The 22,738-nt window shown below is 41.7% G+C and overlaps 1 protein-coding gene across 7 annotated transcripts in view; it reads left to right on the top strand.

Annotated features, from left to right (window-relative positions):
* fam13b (family with sequence similarity 13 member B) overlaps positions 1 to 22,335 on the top strand; it is a 63,448-nt gene extending 41,113 nt beyond the window's left edge. For 2 of the 7 annotated variants that reach the window (XM_082556762.1, XM_082556761.1), the window contains exons 8-24: positions 4,938 to 4,982; positions 7,500 to 7,595; positions 7,936 to 8,083; positions 10,417 to 10,514; positions 11,250 to 11,301; positions 11,683 to 11,803; positions 12,267 to 12,338; positions 12,917 to 13,190; positions 13,459 to 13,600; positions 13,866 to 13,947; positions 14,610 to 14,804; positions 15,424 to 15,638; positions 16,524 to 16,607; positions 16,709 to 16,804; positions 16,899 to 17,269; positions 17,953 to 18,054; positions 18,820 to 22,335. In XM_082556762.1, the coding sequence (XP_082412888.1) occupies positions 4,938 to 4,982; positions 7,500 to 7,595; positions 7,936 to 8,083; positions 10,417 to 10,514; positions 11,250 to 11,301; positions 11,683 to 11,803; positions 12,267 to 12,338; positions 12,917 to 13,190; positions 13,459 to 13,600; positions 13,866 to 13,947; positions 14,610 to 14,804; positions 15,424 to 15,638; positions 16,524 to 16,607; positions 16,709 to 16,804; positions 16,899 to 17,269; positions 17,953 to 18,054; positions 18,820 to 18,943 (2,317 nt within the window). In that variant the 3' untranslated portion in view covers positions 18,944 to 22,335. The remainder of the gene's footprint in view (positions 1 to 4,937; positions 4,983 to 7,499; positions 7,596 to 7,935; positions 8,084 to 10,416; positions 10,515 to 11,249; positions 11,302 to 11,682; positions 11,804 to 12,266; positions 12,339 to 12,916; positions 13,191 to 13,458; positions 13,601 to 13,865; positions 13,948 to 14,609; positions 14,805 to 15,423; positions 15,639 to 16,523; positions 16,608 to 16,708; positions 16,805 to 16,898; positions 17,270 to 17,952; positions 18,055 to 18,819) is intronic. The other 5 variants (XM_082556763.1, XM_082556765.1, XM_082556764.1 and 2 more) reach the window with 5 other exon arrangements.
* Positions 22,336 to 22,738: the final 403 nt, after the last annotated feature.

Below are 22,738 nucleotides of genomic sequence, written 5' to 3'. Positions count from 1 at the left end.
AAGCTCATACAGGGTGTTTTAAAAGACACAGGCATCTGTTAGTTTGTGTGCATCTTGTCTGTGCGTGCGCGCCATTACACAGCCCACGGGGCTGACTGTAAACTGCTGAGTTCATACTCGGCACTGAGTGGACAAAAAAAATCAACCCTCTTCCCAGTTTCTGCCGTAAGATTGGCCCACATAGCTTTCCCTCCCTCTTCCCTCTTTACAATTGGGTCTCAAATTCAGCCCCTCCCATCCCATTGGTCCTCCTGGGGTTGTTGCCTGGTTACATCAGAAGCTCATATATTTGAGCAGAGCTCTGGATATTTACTGCAGCACTTTTGGAGACAGAGTGCAGAGTGAGGCAACCTCACTCACTCACACACACACACATCCACACTTGTTCATAAATTCAAGACACACACCGTTTTAGAGGACGCTACAGCATGCACCCTGCTGACACCGTGGCTCTGTTGCTAGACCTGCTTGTACTGACGCTGACACCTCAAAGTGCTCAATTGGGATAACCTCTGAATACAAGGTTGATCTACAGACCTGCCAGGTACTCGAAGAAGGAAGGAAAAACTGAGGGTTCAGGAAGAACAAGCTTAACAGCTGGATACTGCTGCTACAGGAGATGTGTCAATTGGTTAACAGGCAAAAAGAAGAGAAACACAGAGATCGTGCAGAGTTTGGCTAAAAGTCAAGCTCGCTTCTCACACTGGACTTCAATAACCTACAGGTTGGCTTGCTGAGTACAGTGGAAAGACGAGAAAGAAGATACTCAACAGAGAAACTGACAGAAACTGAACCGCCTACCGGCTTGATCCAGTGGCATAAAAACCCCAAAGCTAAACAAAAAGAGTAGATCACAGTGAGAGGAAACACAGCTGGGAAAATGAGAATGGCCTGTGACATTCTGCTGCAGAGGTAAACATCAGGGGTTATGTAACTCCTGTAGTCTGACTGGAATGAAAGATTTCATGGATGAATAGATGGATGAAGGAGAAAGCAAATATGTGGTTGGATGATTGATGAAGTGAATAAAGAGAAGAGGTGGGGAAAAGTGGATCGTTGTGGATTGTTTGAGGGAAAATGACTGTAAGAAGCAGCAGGAAGAATAGTTGAAGTTTTGATTTAGGTATGAATTGGTGGAAATGTTAGGAATTTAAAACATCATTGTACATGGAAAACTGGAGGGGAAGGAAGATAGTTTGTGCTTGTTGCTCAGTCTTTATTTACCAGAGAGAAGAAAGAGGAGCTGTATAGGAGTCCAGAGGAAGTATATACTTGACAGCAGATTTTTTTAAGTTATGTAATCTGAATATAAATGACACAAGAGTGCATGATGACAGTGTGTCAGCACTTTTTGCACCATAGAAGGAAAGAAAAGGCAAGTTAGTAGGGAGTAATTAGGCGTGTGGAAGTTTATCGACAGAAATTTTGCTAACTGATTAAAGTAAAACAAGTCTTGATGTGCCAAATGCCAAACCCCTGTTTCCTTCTGCTCAGATGTAAGGATTTTGATGCCATTCAGCTAATGATTAGCAATTAGAAGATGTGACCTTGAGCTTTTTCTTTTTAATGCTGTTACCTCACATTTTACAAGCAAATCTATTTAGCAAGAAAATAATCATTGATTCATTTTTGGCTTTTTCTGACATGGAAAAGAATGTGAATTAAACCATCAATATGGAAAAATATATATAATGCATAGTTAGATGTAAAATAATCAAAACAGTGAGGGTATCTGTAAATGTGCAAGCTCTTAACAATGTTGCATCAGTTCCTCGTGACTGGTGAATGGTGGAATGAGGAGGATTTGTTGGGCCAACTTAACCAAAATCAAATCAGTATTCTCTGATGGCCAAACTGCTGCGGGACAATTAAGAGAAAATGAATGAATCTGAGCTGCGCAAAGCAAATGATGGAAGGAAACAAATGAGCATCATGGAGGCAGTGAAACAAACAGATGTTACATCTTTGACCTGGTCTGTGTTTAGGTTGCGATCTGAATACAAACATCTGTGACGGATTTTTGGCGCTTCCACGAAGGACTATAAATGTTTACAGTTTCAGACGCAGCCAGGAGAGCTGTTTATGAGATGTAAGATGATGCTTATGAAGAAGAGTGGGCAAGTGAGTGTGTGTTTCAGGTTGTGCTAAGGAAGGAAAGGCTTATGCAGGCAAGGTGTATTTATGTCCGAAGTGGGTAACGAGCTTAAGCAGTGAGCTATGTTTTGTTGAACATGCTGGTTTATATATATATATAAATATATATGTATGTGTGTGTGTGTGTGTGCGGGGGCTGCTGCAGTCACTATTACCTCCCAGCCAGAGCAGAGCCGAGTCAGGTTTGCTGACAACAGCACATCTTTAAAATCATATCTCACCTCTAACTTACCTTACGCGCGCACACACTCGTATATTCTTGCCTTTGCATCAGAAGAACCATTGAAAATAATAAAAGTGGGTAATTGATTAGTTATTTTATTCTTTAGTGTCATCACTACAAAGTCCCTCTGCTCTACTTTGCAGTAACCCACAATCTTTTAGCTGTTTAGTCACCAGTCAGCTGACTTGATGGCGCTAATACACAGCACAGTGGTTCACCTCTGCAGTTCATGCTCTTATCTGTACAAAACTGATACCGGTGTCCTAAATTTGTGATACACACAGGGTACTGTAATGTTTTAGATTTCAGATAATTGCACAAACTCAAAATAGAGTCGAGTAAATACTGCACATTTCATCCACATTTCTCAATGATTTTATCTCCTAATACCTGAAGGTCACGCCCCGTGCTGCAAGTATAAAATGTGTGATTGCGAGATAATATTAAATCTTACAAGTTTTTCTCCATTACTGAAAGCCAATAGGAGATATTTTTTAAAACAGCTTTGTTGAATAATGATTGAATTACCTCAGCAGCACGCACAGCAGCAAATGGAAGGATAGCTTTCAACACAGATGGAAATAACAGTCGTGTTTAGACCGTGGCAGTGCTGACTGAGATAATCCTTTGGTGGTAAATCAGCAGTAAATATGTTATGAATGTATAAATATTGCTCTTCACAAATGGAAACCCATGTAATCCAACTGGAGAAAAATGGCCAAACGTACATGATAGTTTTATATTTATATTGATTTATTGATATTGATTTATATCAAGTTAAGAGCTGAGTTGTGATGATTACTATAACCAAGACTACAAAGTTTACACAAGAGTGCTAATTGTGGTGGTGTGTAAGTTGGACTGTGTCCACTGACCCTGCTGCGGGAGAGATGTTTCTAGCAGAGGGATCCAGGGAGGAGGCAGCAGATTAACCTGATGCGATCTGAGTGATTCTGGCAAGCATCCCTTTTACTCTGACGCGCTCGTCTCTGCACCTTTAAGACGTAGATAATAATGCAGTTAGTAAAATCAAAAAAATCAGTCATAATCTGTTTGAATAATACAAAGTTTAGTGGTCATCATATATGTAGAGACTAAATGTAAGTTGAACTATTTATACTTTGGTCACTAACAAAGGGTTTAGAGTATTAATGCCAACAAATAGCCGTAAAAGGTGTGGTTCCTTAAAATGTTATTAAGGGCTTATCTGTGTCTGCCGTCGAGGCTTTAGGAGCTGCTCTAATCCAACTACTTGAAGCAAAGCTGTGTGTGTGTGTGTGTGTGTGTGTGTGTGTGTGTGTGTGTGTGTGTGTGTTCTGGTTGACTCATTGTTAGGTCTCTGCAATACGAGCGCCTTCCTTTTTGTCTGTCCTGCCTTCACACTCACTCATGATCAAGGCTACATTCTCAGGAAGGGAATGTCGGATGTTTGCTGCCTTCATAGTCAGTAAGATGGAAAAAAAAAAGAAGCAAAGCGGAAGAGAAAGGAGAGCTCAAGAGATGCAGTAATGAAACTAAAAAGGCTTTTTGGGGTTGAGTGAGCATGAATGAAAAGAAACAATAGAGTGATAAACAGAAGCAGATTTGATTTAAAACATAGCTAATGGAAGACAAACACCCCAGAGAAAGAAAAGAGAGGGAAAGTAGCAAGAAGGAGAAGAATAAAGAGAGGGCATTATGGTTTCCTATCTGCCATTAATAATTCAGTCATTATCGATCAACCTGAGCACTTCTTGTAGCGTTAAAAGTGCGTGTGTGTGTGTGTGTGTGTGTGTGTGTGTGTGTGTGTGTGTGTGTGTGTGTGTGTGAGAGAGACACAGACCCAGAACACACGTACACATGAAAGGCTTGCATAACGTCAGCTGTTGTTTTTCTAATGAGTCGAGTTTGCCCCCTTGACTGACACACACACACACACACACACACACACACACACACACACACTCACACAGCAGAAGGTCGTTCGCATTAAGTCCAAGAGCACCGACACGTCTTAGGTAGGTGTGTGTGTGTGTGTGTTATATAAATCCTGGCGTGCCTGTCAGTGGGTGTGTTTGTGAATCAAGTGATGAGACACATCACAGCCAACTTCTTGTTTCATGCCGTGTACACATGCACACGCACACACTTCCCTGCTTATGGAAGAACAAGTATGACATTACATACACAACTGTCTATCTGATCAGCAGGGTCAAGCAGAGCTCTGTAGCCTAAATAACAATCTGCCCACTCAGAGTGGCGCCACTGACTAAAACTGTGCGCGTGATACATTTGCTGAAATTGTCATTTCAGGGCATCTCAGACATCACTGTGCTAATTTTTACATGTTTTTCATTGATTTCACCTCTACTACCTCAGTGCTCGATCCCTGCTCTGTCTCACTAATGCACGTATAGAATACACAGACATACTCATTGTTAACAGCATTGCTAACATTCTTCTTCCCTGTTTTGACTCTTGCGGCTCGACACCCGCCTCCTCCAAGGTCAGTGCGGGACAGGAGTCGAGGAGTGCGTGATGTTCTAACCTTGTTGTGCTTTTCCTCTCTCTGGCTCTACAGCTCCCACCTCTCCCCTATATCCATCCTGCCTGCTGACTCTGCTGAGTAAGTCTCCACATATTCACACACACTCTCAATGGCATACTTAGACATAAACTCACGCTAACATACGCATTATATCACAACAACTTATCATAAACATCATAAGCTGTAATAAAATATGTACTCAATAATTCTTAATATTATATCCCGCAAAGGCATTTCATGTTAGAATATAATATTAATGAAACTGCAAATAATCAATAAGAGAAAGACAGAGCCATATTATATGTTAAGCGTGATGAGGCAGTCAAATAGCGTTTTCTCAAGAGGCGAATAAAATAATAGAAATCGAGATTGATGTGCAGCCGCTGCTGAGACAAGTGAGTTTTAAAAACTGTACAAGGTTTAGAGGAAGAGACGAGCAGGAAGGAGGAGAGCCGGCCTTGTGTTTTGATTAGGAAGCTAAAGTAAAGCGTTTTGCATGGCGTGGCACTTTGACGGTCTCAAGGACACGAACTGCAATCACATGACAGTCAGGCCGTCTCTTCGACGCTGCTCAGCATGGACGCAGAATACAATTATTTCTCTTTGTACAGCGCTTTAATGTGGGTTTACTTATTAGACTTAAACAATGAGGAATTAAACATAAAAGCTGGAATTCACTACCAGCAGTCAAAGGAGTTTAAATTGTCACATGTTCAGCTGCCCACCAATTTGACAGAAAATAGTAAAGATGGTTTTAAAAGAAGAAGAAACACATGATGATGGAGATGGGGAGACAGTTTTTTGCTGTGCAGATTTTAAAAAAGCAGTTTAATCTATTTTCATAACGCACATGCCAATAAAAAAAGTTTCCCTTAAATTTAAAAAGAGGGACCCTGCAGGTCCCACCGAGTTTCCCTGTTGGGAGGTAAAAATTTGGACGCTGTGTGAGTGTAAGTGCTTCTTTCTGTGTCTATGTAAGTAGGAAAGAGTGCAAGTGCATCATCTTTTACTGCTTATGTGTTTATTTCTGGAAGTGGCTATTTGTGTGTGATGTGCAGTGTAGTTATTATTGTAGAGCTTCCTGGAGGTGGAGGCGAAGTTTGAGTGTATGTGTTCATATATTGACACCTACATTTCATTTATCTCAGCTCAGTAGCTTTATGAGTTTCTGCCTTAAATGGACATAGCAGAAAATCCCCTACAGGTACTCGATGTGTTAAATTCATGCGTATCTACAGTACCTGGGACAACTTGGTGTCACTGTCTGGACATTTACTTTGAGGATCAGCTTAAGGAGCAGAAGTTATATGATAGAAAAATAGAGGAAAAGTTGGAATAACACGTGATGAAAGCAGATGAAGTGAGTGAACAGTTGGTATGGGGGAGTTGGGTCTTTTCCCATTCAACTTAGGCTCTGCTGCCGTCCAAGCTGGAACAGTGACAAAACTCACAGACTGCATGAAGCCAGAGTAAATGAGGGAGGAATACATTATGATCAAACAAACATGGTCCAGTAATTGAAGCCAGATAGATGGAATCTCAGTAGAGCCGGTGGATCAGGCGTTGCATGTCGGTGCAGAAAAGGTCAGCGTGTGACTGCCGATGTTACCTTTTATAGGCTCTAACATCCCCTCTTTTTTTCTCCCTGACTCCATATTAATCCTTTTAGACCAGGGCCGCACCATTGGCTTAATAAGGACTTGTTAAATAGCTCAGAAGGGGGGAAAAAGCACTGAGTGAAAATGATGAATATTATTCACTCTTAAACTTCAATAAATGTCTCTTATATGTACCTAATTACTATATAAAGATGAACATATAAATGCCATTTATCTGTTAATTGATCAGCAGAGGTTCCAGACACAGAGGTAGTGCTAAAAACAAACATCTTAATTAAATCTGGAAAAACAGCCCTCTAACCTCGTCAGTGTAACTGAACTAAGGATGTCATGTTGATGTCAACAGTTTTAGGCATTATGTGAGCGTTTTTAAAGCATGTATACTAATCACTAAAAAAAACATGTTTAACTGAAGGATTAAAAAAATAGTGATGGTAGTGCTGTAATGTTGGGTAGTTGTTACTCTGCAAATCAGTTTTTATCTTTTTAGGTTTTTGATACATTGTGTCCTACTGCAGTTCAGAAATAAATACATACACAAGCCTAAATAGTGCGCATGATTCTGGCAGGTGGACGACAGATGGAACTTATCGGTCTCCAGCTTTGACTATTTGCAACATGGTTGAAGTATTTTCGTTTTGGTTATCAAAACAGTTGTTGACGTCACAGACTTTTTCTCTGCTCGATAGAAGTCAGAGAAACATGCCCAGCATCTTGGGTGTTTGGATTATTGCTGTGGCTCGTTTTATGTGGATACTTCAGGTGGATAATGTTATTTTCAGGTTATCTATTTTTGTTTTTCTGTGGAGTTGTTGCACTGAATGAACAGGAAAAAAACATGGTCACTGGATCTCATGCAAATTAGTTATGTAAACCTTGGAAACTCTGCTTATCCTCTTTAAAGGTAGTCTGAACTCTTTGGACAGTGGTTAGTGTTAAACATCATTTTAACTTGTATTTCTGCTTTGTTTCCCAGTATTATTCAGCGGACCATCAGGGCTGCAGTGGAGCAGCACTTCTTTGATCTGAAAAACTCCATCGACCAAGACCTCAGCAGGTACGACAGCCAGGGGTGAGAGTGCAACACAGGCAGACCTGAAACCACAAAGTTTCTATGCACGCATGAATTAAATGTCTGTTGCACTTTGTAGTTGCACCTGTTGGTACAAACATGATTGCTCAGTGTTTTAAAGTGGCATCAGATGACTCTAAAGAAGCATTTCCAAGATAGCAAATCTCATGTACAAAGGCACAAAGCCAGCCAGATGGTTCACGTTACAGATAAACACATTTAGAGGTTACTTTAGCATTATGCTACTTTGCATAGCATTCCCCTGGATACAAGTTATGAATTTATATTTAAATAAGGGTACTTTCATTGCTTTATTAATCTTTCCATTGTGATATGTTAGGGAGAGTCCCAGTGAGCCTGCAGACCAGGGCTGTGATGGAGACGAGGAGCAACAAACTGACCCTGAAGACAGTGCCTGCGACACAGAAGGGGGAACCCCACTCACACAGCCTGAGCAGCACATCCAACAAAATCAGCGAGAAGCGCAGGTCAGTGGGGGGACGTCATGACGTGATAACCAGAAAGGGAATCTTTGTTTTAGTTGCGCGCGCTGCCTGTTACTGTAACATTGGCCGAACAGCAGCTCCCCTGTGTTCAAACAGAAAGTGACATCAGATGATAAGACACAAAAGAAAATCGTAGCAAGCTGCTGTGTGGGCTCAGAGCATGCTTCCCATAGCTAACCTCCTTCCCATCTCAGTGTGTCGCTTCATTCCAAGGCGAAATGTGTTTGATATTATCAGCACAGGCCCATCTTTGTTCTGCTCTGATCGCTACAATAGCTGGAAATTTACTGGGAAAGCGAGAAACAAGAGGGTTGTTTAACAAATGCAAACACGCAGACACATTTAGTCATAACTAAATGTTAATAAGGTCATTTTGTACTTGGAAAAAGTGCTGAGTAGCTTCTTTCTCAAGGTTTGGCGAACACATTTGCCACTTTTTATACCTATCATATGCCAGGATGCTATATTAAAAAACAAGGAGCTACTTTCAAGGGCTTTGGAAATTCTTGACCTTGCTTTCTTTACATTTTGGTAAGAATAGATACGAACTGATAAAATTATTATCCAGATGATGATGCTTTGAGATGCATTATCTGTTTAACACATTCTGAAGAGTAGTAATGTTTCTCTTTATTTTCAATATCCAGTTTTAGGCAGACATACACGGCACATATTCTTTGTATTCCTGTGCACATCACATACATTTTTATTGAAGCTGTCTCATTGGAAATCAAAACCCTGTTACTAGTGCCCCCCATTCAGCCTTACTGGCTTTTATCCCAAGAACCATGTTAGCTTCCAGATGGAGGGGTGAGGAGGAGACAACATGGTAGGCAGGGAGATGAGAGCCACGGCTGGAGGAGAAGCTGTCACAGAAACAATAATCTTGATCCAAGTCCTTAAATAGATCAGCCAAGAGCCAAAGAATGACAGCTGCTCCACTGTACTACATCATCACAGACATGCATGTATTTACACTGGTTTTATGTTTAAAAAGTTGTATAGTTGTGCCATGTGCTATTAACAATGAGTTCAATATGTGTATGTCCACATAACATACACGCTGTCTTCTCATTTATGATGAGGACTTTTGTGTTCCTACAGAGTCGTCTGTATAGGTTCTCAGTCATTCAGGTGATGCTAGTCTTAGAAACTTGAGGGGGGGAAACAGAAGGTATCTGGACGTCTTTAAGCTTGTGAAGACATTTCATTCTCATCCAAAACTCCCAAACTCTCTTTCAACGATGCCAATGTTCACATTCTGGACTGAAAAGACAGATGGCTTGAAAGAGGAGTAAATGAAAAAGATCTATGAACAGAAATGGTAGCTTTTTCTTCCTTTTCCTGTAGCGCCTACTCAGCTTGACTTGACTCTACTTGGTTTCAGTCATTTTCCATTACAATTGATTACCAACTTATGTGCATGAGGTTGTTATAGCAACGTCCTGTGACATCTTCTGTATCTGACACAAAAATGCATGTCGCTCTCATGACTCATCGAGTGATGCCACTGACTAGCCAATCGGTGGCATGCGGTCTGTTAATGTCACGTTTTCGCCTCAGACTGCTCGGAAGCTGAGTAGGTACTAAAGAAGTGGTACCCGTTATTACCAGCTAGTGGAAAACCCTAAAAAACGTATTTAGCTGAGCCAAAAGCCAACCTGCCTTGAGAACCCTTCCCAGGTTTTTCAAATCTCACTCACAACTTACCTCAGATGTGAGTCAGTGGGTCACATGATAGGGTGGGGCAAGGTTTCACAGTAGTTTCACCCTTAACTTCCCTGATGGTATTAAGCCACACCTTTTTTCCCACCTTGGCTCGTGACAATGCACATGACGTGATTAATACTGGGTCAACGACTCTCCAAACCACCTCCAAAGAGAACAACCCCCATGTTAAATACGTGGGACTCTCCACCTTTTGTTTTCAGGACTGAAAAGCCTCACAAACTTCAAGAAGTCCAGTAACTTTTTCAAGGTTTACAGAGTTGTTGAAGATGAGCAGAGGCATTTTTAACCTCTAATTTTTAAGGAGCATTAAATTCTTAACTATTTAAGGTGAAAGAGCTTTATTTAATGCATTTATGATTACCTCACTGTATTCTGGGTATTTTGTGAACATTTGATCTGTTGGGGTGCTACATCTCTGTGTTGTCTCATTAACTGAGGAAGTGAAGCATTACAGTGTTTTACTTATTTCTGTTAGACTCCAGTGTGTAGCTCAGTTTGTGTTCTTGCCCATTCCTGTCTCTTGCTCTGCTTATTCCTGTTTAAGTTAAACAGAACATCTTGCTGTCCTGTCTTTTTTCCTCCAGAATTCACTGGACTCTGTCCCCACCCTGGAGGAGAGCTCAGGAATGGACCTGGATGCAGAGTCTGTCACCGATGCAAAGAACAACTTAAACACTGCCAGGTGAGCTGTTTACTTCACAAACACCAGCTGCCTGGATTTACCCTCAGAGTTTAGTTTCGATGCAAAGCAAACGAGAGGCAGCAGTGTTGCCGTGCTGATCAGACACTTGCCTTCTGCAAATTGCTTTGACACGCTGTTTCAACCAGAGCTCACATTTTATGCTGCATCTGAAACGCATCTTTATCTCAGTCTCTCTCACTCCCAACACTTATTCACTTTTGCTTCCTTCTTGTGTATCTTTACATGTCATATGATGATATTACACCACCAGCTTGTTGTTAACAGCTGTAGTGAGTACACCGCCATCAATGTGGCATGCAGTGTTAAAACTGACAAATGCTGCTTCACACCTATTTATTTAAAACAGGCAAAATACTGACTACACAAAGCACTGATTTTGGTTACAGCTTTGTGAGTTTTTTTCCTCGTCGAATTATTCGTGCAGCGGAAAGATTTCTTTGTTGTGTGACTGTGGTGTGACTCTTCGTCAGCTGTTATCCAGGCAAGGTTTCAGGAAGACTAAATATGGTGAGAGTGATATGATTGGACAGCTTTTATAAAAGTACACTTATCCAGATGAGTCTGTACAGGGGTACCATATTAGTACTTCTTGTTATTGGACCAAAGAGTACTGAAAACGTACATCCCCTGGTGGAGTGTTAATGTGTTTATCTCCTTTATGGTTTAATTTTGAGTGTTTATCTAATTTTATTTCATTCTAATCTTCATTTTCAGGCAGGACAATCAGCCTCTTGTGACGATGGAGCACACTGTCACCATAAGCTGTGTAAGTGACAGGATGTGGAAATGTACACCTTTCATAGACTGTATATAAACAATGGCTACAGCCATGGTTATGTCATCCACTGGCTTGGACCTTCACAGTAAAGCTTTTAAGTATCTGTTAAGGCCTTAATTACACGGGCCTACAGAGCAGTCAGTGACCCCATGGAAACCAGCAGATGCTGGGGGAAAATGTTTATTCCCTGATTTGTTGGCAAGTGGTTGCTGGAAGTTGCTAGGTGAAATTGGTTACAAAGGTGCTGGTCTGAAAAACACCTTAGGCCAACATTCCTTCAAACACTTGCAAATTTACCTTCAGTTATTTGGTCCATTTTCCTTATTTCTTTTATCTCTTATTGATTTTTTTTTTTTTTTACTCCTCCAGGACTCCAGTTCATGTTGCTGTGATCACAACGCCAACACCAGCCAGCCCAACAGGAACCACCTGTCACCATGCCAACCAGACTCCTCCCACCTCCAGCTTTTTCCCAACAACCAATGGGAAGGTGAGTTCCATCATATCCTGGGAATTCCAGCTTGCTCAGTGCAGCATAAATATTCATAGAAAATTAAAGTGGCATTGGAGAAGTTATGCAGAGGAACAGACTTTTAAAACTTTAAATTAATTTATTTTATCTAATAAAAGTGACATAATGGGAAAAGTTAATTTCATTTAGATTGTTGTATGAATTACTCTTACTTAAATATAAAAATTATGGAATATTTTTACTCTAAGCTTAAATATGTCGCTGAGATCTCAATTCAAACCTGCTCAGTTGGATAAATTCTCTCATATAAGTGATGAAAAACTGACGTTGGTGGCATTTGTTTGCAATTAAACACAACACACATTGGATGAATGCTGGTGAGTGAAGTTATGAATGACCTCACTGCTCCTCTTCTGTGCTATCTCTCTCCCTGTCCCTCTTCCTCCTCGTCCTTCTACTTCTCCTCCGTCCATCCAAACAGCGTCACCCCCCTCCCATCTCCACCTCCCTCCCATCGACTTCTCATTGATGCATCTGCAAAAGGAAGGCCAAGGTAAGTCATTTCATAAGCGCCCATTCACCAGTCTACCCCTCCCTCCTTTCACTCGTCCTTGTTATTGTTTTTAATGGTGGTCACGGGTGACAACAATAAAAGAAACTATATTAAAATATAATTAAAATAGCCTCGGCTTTTCAAATGTGCGCGTGGTGACGCTGATCGTGATAAATCCTTCCCTGTAACATTCTTCCCTCCATCAGATTTCATGAGATAGCAGGCGAACTTGTTTTTTCTTTCTTCACTCTTCCCTCTTACTTTTTTAATTTACACTTTGATTCTGCTGCTCTTATTGGTCACGACCCCTCCTACACTCTCTCTTCCTCCTCGATTCAACTTGGCAGCATAGCACTGACTGTAAATACACCGGTAATCAGGCTTAGCGTGAGTCAGCAGGTATGGAAGTAAACAAAATAAAATGTTGCTGTACATATCTGTCCATCATGATATGTATAACACCTCTCTCTCTCTCATGCACTTGCTAGAGAGGGATTAATCGTCTGGCCTCTCCCTTCCTTCTTGTCCTCTTTTTACTTGGCTTGATTCCTCTCTTTATTTCTTTCCGTCTTCTCCAGACCCCGTCCCAGCTTTTAAATCCTGGCAGGATGACAACGAGAGCGGAGAGGCACAGCTCTCCCCGCTGGCCGGTCGCATGGTTCCTCTCCCTCCGCTCCCCCTGGAGGAGGGTGGTGAAGAGGAACAGGGAGAGGGAGGGCAGGATGACTCCCCTTCCTCTTCCCGCTCCCACCCTCACCTGCTGGCACGGCGCTTTCTTGATTTTGGTGTGCACGGTGCCCAGAGATTTCTCCAGCAGGATCTGGACGCCACTTCACCCACCAAAGTACATAGGTATGATGTGTAGCTTATTCACTGTAAGACTGGTGTTTTGGGAGGGTTTAATGGTTATAATGACACCCACAAATCGTTATCTTTGGTCTGAGACCCGAAGGGTTTTTTTGGGTTGTTTTTCTTTTTTGGTAGTTCTGTCATGCTGGGGGGGGTCGCTGTGGCTCAGGGGCTAGAGTGTGTGTGAAAGTGGCTTGTAGTAAAAAGCCCTTTAAGGGCTGAGCTGGAGTCAAAAAGAGCCATCAAGTACCAGTCTACTATTTATCCTCAGGCCCAGGCGAGCATCGTTTGGTTCCAAAGAGGCGATGAGAGGAGGAGATTCGGTGATGCACCAGCTCACCAAAAAGCTTCAGCATCTGAAGAAGAAAATCAAACAGTTTGAAGAGCAGTTTGAGAAGGAGAGAAACTACAAGGTAAAATCAGAACTTTAATGGTTTTTTAGGTAGTAATTTAAAAAAAAGAAGAAGAAAAAACTGCAGGAGCCAGTCAGTTATTGCTTTCTTCAGGCTGTTATAGCAAACAGTCATCTTCCTCTGCATCAGAAACACCAACACATTGTTTAATTGCTTACACTGTCACACATTCTGAAAATGTAATTTTGTATTTGTGTCTTAGCTGTTGTTGATGTTTTCGGTGAAATGCCAACTCTTGGTCTCTGTGTGTCCCCCCTCTCTGCAGCCTTCTCATGCAGATAAGGCAGCTAACCCCAAGGTCCTCAAATGGATGACTGACTTGACCAAGATCCGCAGGCAGATTAAAGGTACAACTACGTTTTGCTGTCGGCATGCATTCATGTGTGCTTGACGGGGTTAGAGTGTCTGTATGCCATCCTGTTCTGTGCTGGACATTTTGACCCCACTTTCAACCTTTGACCTTTTGTGACAACATGGCATGTATGCTGGTCTGACAGACATACGCAGACATGCACGTGCTCAGGGTCAACGTGGCTCTCACATGCGTGGCTCCCACCCTACAGTGTGCTGGTGCGTCCTTGTGAACCCACATTCATTACCTGCAGGGTGAGTTCAGTCAGGTGAAGCAGCGGAAAACACACAAAGGAAGTATTTGAAAATATTTGGTCAGAAATCCCAAACTGTGGTTGCAGAAGCTTTTGGTTTGGCTGCCAGTCAGCATGTCCAAAATCAGATATTAAAATATAAAATGTATAGAAATTCTTTTCTGCCGGCGGATGTTTCTCCTCCCGTTGTTTCACCACACTGAACGAACCCTGCAGGACGCCCGTCCACCTCCTTCCTGTGAGGTGCCGGCTCTCCTTTATGGAGTAACGCAGCGGCCAAAACATTTGTCACTGTTTCAAATCAAAACTGAAATCAATAATGTGAGAATCCGCTCTTCACTTTCCTCCTTCCTCCTACTGCCCAACGACCCATTGATTGATTGATTGACTGATCGGCCAACCAGGACGCCAGCACCACCTTTTGCCCAGAAGCACGTTGAGGCACCAGGCTTTGATCCATTCACACAGATGCCACCATGCTCCCTCCTCCCCTTCCTCCTCCTCCTCCTCCTCCTCTATCTGCTCACCTCCCCATCACATACTCACCCCCCCGCTCCACCCCTACTCAGGCCTACTCAGCTCTAGACCGTTTCACCTCAGTAAGTACAAACCCCTCAGTAAGTAGACATCTCAAACACTACTGACAGTCACAGCGAGGCGGCTTTGTGAGAGCATCTTGCTTCCTTGTTTCGGTGTCTGCTGAAACAGCTTGTTGGCATGGGATAATTAATGGAGAGGTGGTGAGAAGTGTGAAGCATCATGATGAAATTACACATTTATGGTTCTGATTTCAAAATACAAAACAAGCTCTCTTTTTTGCCAGACATTTTGGGTCTCTGACATGTTAAAAATGTTGGCAAACTGCAAAAAAACATGTCTAACTGCTGGTATCAGTTCTTTAAACAAGAATGCTGCGGTGCTGAAGGTGCAGAAGTGTTTCACCTTTACAGCCATCAGGGCCTTTTGAATTTAGTGATTTTACTGTCTGGAAAAAGTTTGCTCTCTGTCTTTGGCTTTGTATGTTGTGTGGTGGTGTGTTTGTGTGTTGTCACACTGTCTTCTTTCTCCTTATTTCTGATGGGTTAATTGTAATCGTGACGGATAAATTCCTGCATGCCTTAACTGACTTTCTCTGTTTTCTACGTCTCTCCCTCTCTCTCTATCCCTGCCCTTATTTCTTTCCTCTCTCCTCAACCTCATGTGTTCATCCTTCCCCAGATGCCAAACACCGTGCAGAGACCGAGCTCGGCCCTCAGACTCGGCCCCGCAGCAACACCTTGCCCAAGAGCTTTGGATCCACACTGGATCACAGTGCTCATGACGCAGCAGGGGAGCTCAAAGGCCCGCGGCCTACAAGGGAGGAAACACTGGAGCTGATCCAATGCAGAGTCAAAGACAAGAGGGAGGAGGACGGCTGGCCGGATGATATCAAGGTAAGGACCAGATATTTTCCAGCAGAGCCACTGCACTTATCCAGGGCTTCAGCAACAGGACAAATAAAAAGGATGTGGATCAGATATATAGTTGTCAAGATGGGGAAAAAGAACAGAATATAACCTATAGAGTTTTTTGGGGTTTATGAAATCCTTTAGAAAAGGTCTGGTGTAGGTTTACATACCTAGCAGAACTAAACATGTCCAGTTTTATTGACAAAAACGTTATTTTTACATTTCAATTCATGCTTTTAAGTTCTACAGGAAGAGAAGAAATCTTTTTGATGGACATGCACAAAATTTATAGACTACAACTTACAAACTGCTGGTATATTGTTTGACTATAACTTTAAGGGTAATTTAAATAGTTTGATTGTGAACTTCTCCCATCACCAGTTTAAATACTAGTTAGTTAAATGTATTACTTTTGTTTTATTAACATACAATGGCAGTTACCTGCTGGTTCAGAGGTGTTGCAAGGCCATCAGCCACTAACAGGGCTCTGCACTGCGACAGGAAGTTACAAGCAAGATGGAAAGTAAGCAGTGACGACGCAAGATTCTGCAGCACTTTGATGCAGAAAATTAGCAAATGTATGAAAGCTGTTTCAGAATAAACTGACCCACAAGCGCGCGACAGCTCACCTCAGCTCGGTGATGTGCAAGCACATTGTGCTCGGGCATGTGGACGCGGGCCTGTGCTCTGATTGTGAGGCCCTACATTTCAGCAAAAAATTCTTATGTTTTTAACTACACGTACATTATTTCTGCGTCTCTGTGTTTTAAACTAGTCGATCTTTTTTTCCCCTTCCTCACATTTAATGACTAGTAATATTAAAACCAGGAAAGACACTGTTGAGTGTTAAATATCTGTGCATCTCTGTAGAAGATGACAAAAGAGCAATTAACCTGTGAGAAGACTGTCCTGCAGAAGAATCTGCTGCACTACGAAGGGCTGCACGGTCGACCGGTACGTTCAAAAACCTAAATTCTGCAAAGATTTGTCTTTGCCTTAAAAAGCAAAAAAGAAACCCCTTCTAACCAGGTCTGTCGCTTCACCTGTCCTTCTAGGTGACCAGAGAGGAGCGGCTGGTAGTGAAACCTCTGTACGACCGCTACAGGCTGGTCAAACAGATGCTCACCAGAGTCAGCATTACACCTGTTGCAGTAAGTTCACAATCTCCACCAGAGACACAAAGTTAGCAGCACTCATGGAGCAGACAACGGATCAACTGCATCTACCTTCCTTTCCCTCCTCTAGGTATCTCCATCTAGTAAGAGGCGGAGTAAAACCCTGCAGCCAATCATTGAGGGTGAAACTGCTCACTTTTGGGAGGAAATTAAAGAGGAAGAGGAGGAGGAGCAAGAGCAGAAAAGTGGAGGAGAAGAGGAGAGGGATGAGGAGGAAGAAGAAGAGGAGGAGGAGGAGGAAGAGGGAGAGAGCAGCGGTGGTGAGATGCAGAGCCCCGAGGTTATCATGGCCATCGACCCAATGACCTCGAGTGACGGGCCCGTGAGCAGCCAGAACCAGTCTGACCGACAGAGCGACTGTTCAATGAGAGAAAAGATGGAGGAGGGATCGGGGAGGCTGGCGCTCGACCTGCGTCTGTCCAGCTCGAACGCCTCATCCATGTGAGAGCAAAACACACGCAGACGCATTCATAGACACGCATTCATGCGACATTAGGGCCTAAAAACTGATGTGTTGTTACGCTGAAATTTTGCTCAGCTGTTTATCATTTTAGAAATACTGAATTTGGGTGATATTGTGAATTTGAATACATATTTGTTGCAAATGTAAAGGTCTACAGTTGTTCCTCTCAGTGTAGCTGCAAGTTCACTGAGCCTCTGCCTTCATCTCAAAGACAGGAGAAGTGTAGCCTGCTGTGTTCATTACTAAACCCTGGAGAGGAAATGTTCACGTATCCTTCTGCTTTGCAAACTGTGCAGATACAAGCAGGAAGTGTGACACAGTTTTCACACAGGTTTCAGCAGCTGAGGTGTAATCTGTTTAACGTGTCACAGGATAATGCCTGGCATTAACATACATAGACTCACACCTCTGATCAGCTCAGGTTCCTGAGTCCAACTGTGATGTGTTTCTTATAGGTTGTGACTCCTGTTTAGGTCACTTCCTGCTCACACTGGTCACCTTCTCTCTCTGAATTCAAGTTTTAATTTCTGGTTTATAAGCTAAGTGATTATTAGTGTTAAAGAGAGCAAATGTTGCTGAGAATAAAGCTGTTCTCATGTCTCCACACCACTGTAGTGTTACGTGTGGTTACAGCATCCTCTTCTATCCCATCATCCTCCAGGCCAGAGCTGCTGGAACAGCTGTGGAAGGCCAGAGCAGAGAAGAAGAAACTGAGGAAGACCATCAGAGAGTTTGAAGAAGATTTCTATCAGCATAATGGAAGGTAGGTGGGACACACGTTTATTTAAGGAATGAAGTCCAGCTACATCACATATGTTCAATGATTTCAGCTTTGTCTTTTTAAACTCAGCAGAGATTGTTTATTCACTGAATCAGGACAACCTTTATGTAGGATGTATACATTTGTGACGGACTCCCTTTTCTGTATTCCATGCAGCTCTTTTCTGGTCTCTCACAGCTTCTCTATTGTGAAAAAATAAATACCACACCTTCTGACAGGCAAGTCTTTGTGTTAGAGCTTTGTCTGTCTGGATAGATCAGCGAAAAACAGTCTCAGCCTGTGTGTGGCAGGTAATTTGGCCAAGCTGTGAAAATGAAAGCCAGGCGGGGTGTGAGAACCATATAGCGAGGCAAAAAAAGTTTTTTTACCTTCATGATATGTTCGAGATGTCACATCCTCTCACTGTCGGTACAGTGATCCACTGACTAGAAAGAGCAGAAGTTTCTCCGAGATCAGTTTTTAGTCAAGAAAAATATCCTTATTGAAGCTCCACCTGCTTGGCAATAAACACACTGCATTTCCTGCCAAAACAAATTAGCTGAAGTGAAGGAGCAGCTGGATCAGGTTCACCATGCTCAGCAGTAACTTAACAGGTCCGACATGGCTGAAAGCGACCAGCAAACTGAACGGCAGGGAAATTCAACTAATAAAAAGTCTGCGTTTCAGATGGAAGCTGCAAAAGTGCTGAGAGCTGAAAAATAAAAACATAAAACCTCACAACTCTGTCTGCTCTCGTTCCCCTTTTAGAAATGTTCAGAAGGAGGACCGGGTGCCGATGCTGGAGGCGTACAGAGAGTACAAGAGGATCAAGGCCAAACTCCGCCTGCTGGAGGTCCTCATCAGCAAGCAAGATTCCTCCAAATCCATCTAGACCCCTTCCTCAAATATCCGCTATCCCCGCACACATCAGCTGTCATCACTGCAGCGACGCTACGCCCAGGACGTCTAGCCTGTCGTCACGCCTGGAGAGTTTAACAAAGACTGCAGCCAACAGTCCAACACACAACAAATGACCTCCTGTTGGTACCCTGCAGCCACATCATGGGGAAATTAAGTCAGCTCTGACTGCTTTTATTAAAAAGTAAAAAAATAAAAAATAAAAGTGCCACCGAAATCGTAAATACGACATATGGTGTAGCTAAGCTACAAATAGCCTCACAAAAATTAAAATGGTACGGAAACACCCAAAATATTCACAAAGAGAAACACATAACTGACTCTGCCACATATCAAACAGAAGAATATTTTAGGGCGGCTTCAAGTGTCATTTCCTCAAATTAAAAAATGGAATGACATCTCAAATGTTTTTTTTAAACTTGTTAGTGATCCAATCTGCCAAATGCCTGCAAGTGTGTGAGGACAAACACTGGAAAAGTAAAGCCGTCATTTAATGTGTGGCCAAACCGAGGTGCTTTGCCAAATATCTGAAACCTAGGTTTTAGTTGAGCATTTTAAAGTTAAATGTGCGTTCTTACAACTTTTTCCCCCTGATGTGAATGCAGCACGGCCGCTGGTCAAACTTAAAGCAACTTCCATCATCCATCCCCGCTGCCTCAGTCTGCATATCATCTGAAAACAAACAGCAGTTTAAATAAAAAAGACAAAGAGAAACTAATCACTGTGTGTATCATCATCATCATCATCATCTCACCAATTTGACTCAAGACTCTGCACTCGTCTCTCACCTCCTGGTTTTCTGACCAGGAAGAAAAAGGCAAAAGCATTTTGACTTTTTGATTTCAAGAACATTACTGTTGTCGTCGATCTTTGCGTTTCTGAGGAATCTCATCGGACAGCTCGAGGACTGGCATTTTAGACACTCTTCACTCAACACACTTTGGATTCATCTGGAACGTCTCGCACTGCGCTTCAACCTCTTTCACTTGTCATTTTAATAATAATAGTCAAACATCCTTACATCCTGGATGCCTCACCTTCTGACTGATTTTAAATATTCATCCACAAGATTTCAAAGCCGCTTTGTTTTAAAAAGATGATGTACACCGTACAAGATTTATTCCAACAAAAGTATTAATTCTTTTCGTTATTTTCTATTCTTAGGCGTTTTCTTCTACTTTTTCTTTGCATTGATGTGGGAGCATCTTGCAAAAAGAAAAAAAGAAATGCTGCTTTAAGTCTTTCGACAGTTCCCAAGGCCTCATTAAACAGAAGATGCTCACAGGAAACAGCTGTGACTTGGCTCCTTGTGTTTCATCCGTCTCCTGTTCAGTTTGCCACATTGTAGTTCCTGAGTTATGGGTGATAAATAGGTCTGTGTTGTTTTTCATCTGAGAATCCAAAAGCATGTTGGCAGCGGGCATTAGTAGTCTTGTGACTAATCTGGAGGTTTTAATTGAAATTTGAAGCTGAGCAGATCATTTGTATGTTAGCATGATGTCCTCAATACTGAGAGAGCTGAGGGTGTTTTTAACGAGTGAACGGTCTTTAGGTGTGCCTCTGACCTCCGGTCTGCAGTTTGATTTCCTGCTGGCAGGTCAAAGTAGGGCAGGTGAGGGGAACAAAGTCTGATTTGAGCTCTTCTTTTATTGTTTCCAGTAAGAGTCGAGGCGTCACAGCGTGCTTTAAAGTGTGGGACAAAAGTTTCCGACAGTCACTGAATTTTGGTTTTAAGCTGCGAGCTCGTCAGTCAGCTGTTTGTCGTTTTTCTTCAATCTGCACTTGCATGTTTTAGGCGCACAGGACAAAGCTGACGCACAATTCTCTGCCTGGTTCAGAGGAGGCTGCAAGTCTGTCTGTCGGTGGGCATTCAAAGCTATGAATGAGGTGAACCTTTTGTGTTGTGTGAAGATTATTAGGAGTGTGAGAAGTTGGGACAGTTGAAGTTAAAAAGTTTGATGTAAAAAGATGTTATTTGCACAGCATTCACAGAATGCAGCCCTTTTGTGTTTTATAATTTTTTTTCCATTTGTATTTCTAGAAATGAAGCACTACTTCTATACAGAAATTATACTGTACATTTAATAAAAATAAAAAAAAAGAAATACCCGAAGGAATGAATGTCAAAAGAAATGTTTAAATTATTTCAAACATTAAGTTTGGCCCCCTTTGGTTTATTATTGTTTGTGATGCCCTGAGAATGTGTTTTTTATTATTATTATTAATATTATGAATACTGCTTGTAGTATCATAACCATTATTTTGTGTGGTAATGACAATAATAATCCTTTTGTATGTACTCACTAACTGTAAAACCAGCTGTAGACGTTAGTCTGGCACTGTGGCGAGACGCACATGAACCTGCTCTGTTTTCTGAATTACTTTGTTGCTCTGTGTAATATAAGCTAATATAGAAGCTGTACTGTAGTGAGCTTGCATGGCAAACAAGAACATAATCATATGAAAAAAAAGTCACATTGTTTCCATTATTTGTGCCATGAAGAAGCAGCAATAATATGTTTGTGTTCTCTTTAACACAAAAAAGCATTGTGGGTTTGATCCCGAGTGAACATTTGAGGTACGATGTTTTCGGGGTTGGACAGTGTGTTTTTACCTCTGCGTCACGCCGGCACTGCTGAAATCCAACGTATCAATAAGTCTGTGAAACTAGCAGGGATTGAAAAGCCAATGACAGATGTATCATCTGAAAACATTCCAGTTTTTATCGTCATCAAAAAAGTGAAGAAAAGCGATCCACCGTCAATATCTGAAGGGCTTTTATTTCTGTCGACTTGTTTTTCATTGTGCCTGTAGCAGAGTGGTAAAATTCACAAATGTAAATGTATTCTGTCGGTGTACAGTATGCTTCATCTCACACTTACCCATCTGACGTGCATGGTTGTTTTACACACCAGGAATTCAGAGCAAAACTCCTCTTCAAAGACGTCTCCTAGGTCCTCCTGGAGATACTTTAGAGATTGGACACATTTTTACTAACTGATTATTTAAAGTGATTTAAATAAAAGTTGTCCAGAAGTTAGTTTAAAAGACAGAAATTATGTTTTTCCTTTAACTACAAACAGTCTGAAGTCAAGAAGAAAACCTCAGCACATCCTTGAGATGGGATTTTGCTATAAATTCCTTCAGTCGAGATTTCAGGAGGGATGTGGCATCAGACGCTCCCTCCCATTTCCTCCAGTCGACCTACACGTGATGCGTTTTAACGCATTAATATATCGTATGCATCTGTAACTGTTTTCTTACTTTGTGAATGCTTTTTCAGTTGTTCCTTCATTGACGAAAATGAGAAAATACAATCAGTAACAAACATTTACACATGAAAATAAAATTTACAAGCTTGCCACACCACTTCTCCCGACTGTTTTATTTTTTAAATGAAATATACTGGGACCAGGATGTCCCCTGCAAACTTGCCCTGAATATTAAATAACTTATGTCCATTTTTAACAAACAAATCCTTAAGATGACTCATTTACCACTTTTAGCATTAAAACCCATCCAGGTTACAGACTGGTTTTGTACTAGGTTAAATTAGAATTTAACCAGCTCTGCAGCCATTTTTCATCAATCTATGCTAATTTTTTAAATTACTTTAATAAGTATTTAATTTGTCTTATTATCACGCAAATATGATTTATAGCGTAAACAGATGCATAGACATAATGTCACTTGTCTCTGATAATTTTTCTTCTTCAACATTATGTGTGATGTTCTCCAATTGCAGGCTGTAGTTCCCATAAAAGTAGTT

The sequence above is a fragment of the Aulonocara stuartgranti genome (assembly GCF_965226115.1).
Source record: "Aulonocara stuartgranti genome assembly, chromosome: 2".
Taxonomy (NCBI): Eukaryota; Metazoa; Chordata; class Actinopteri; order Cichliformes; family Cichlidae; genus Aulonocara; species Aulonocara stuartgranti.
This window is presented reverse-complemented; position numbering and strand designations above follow the sequence as displayed.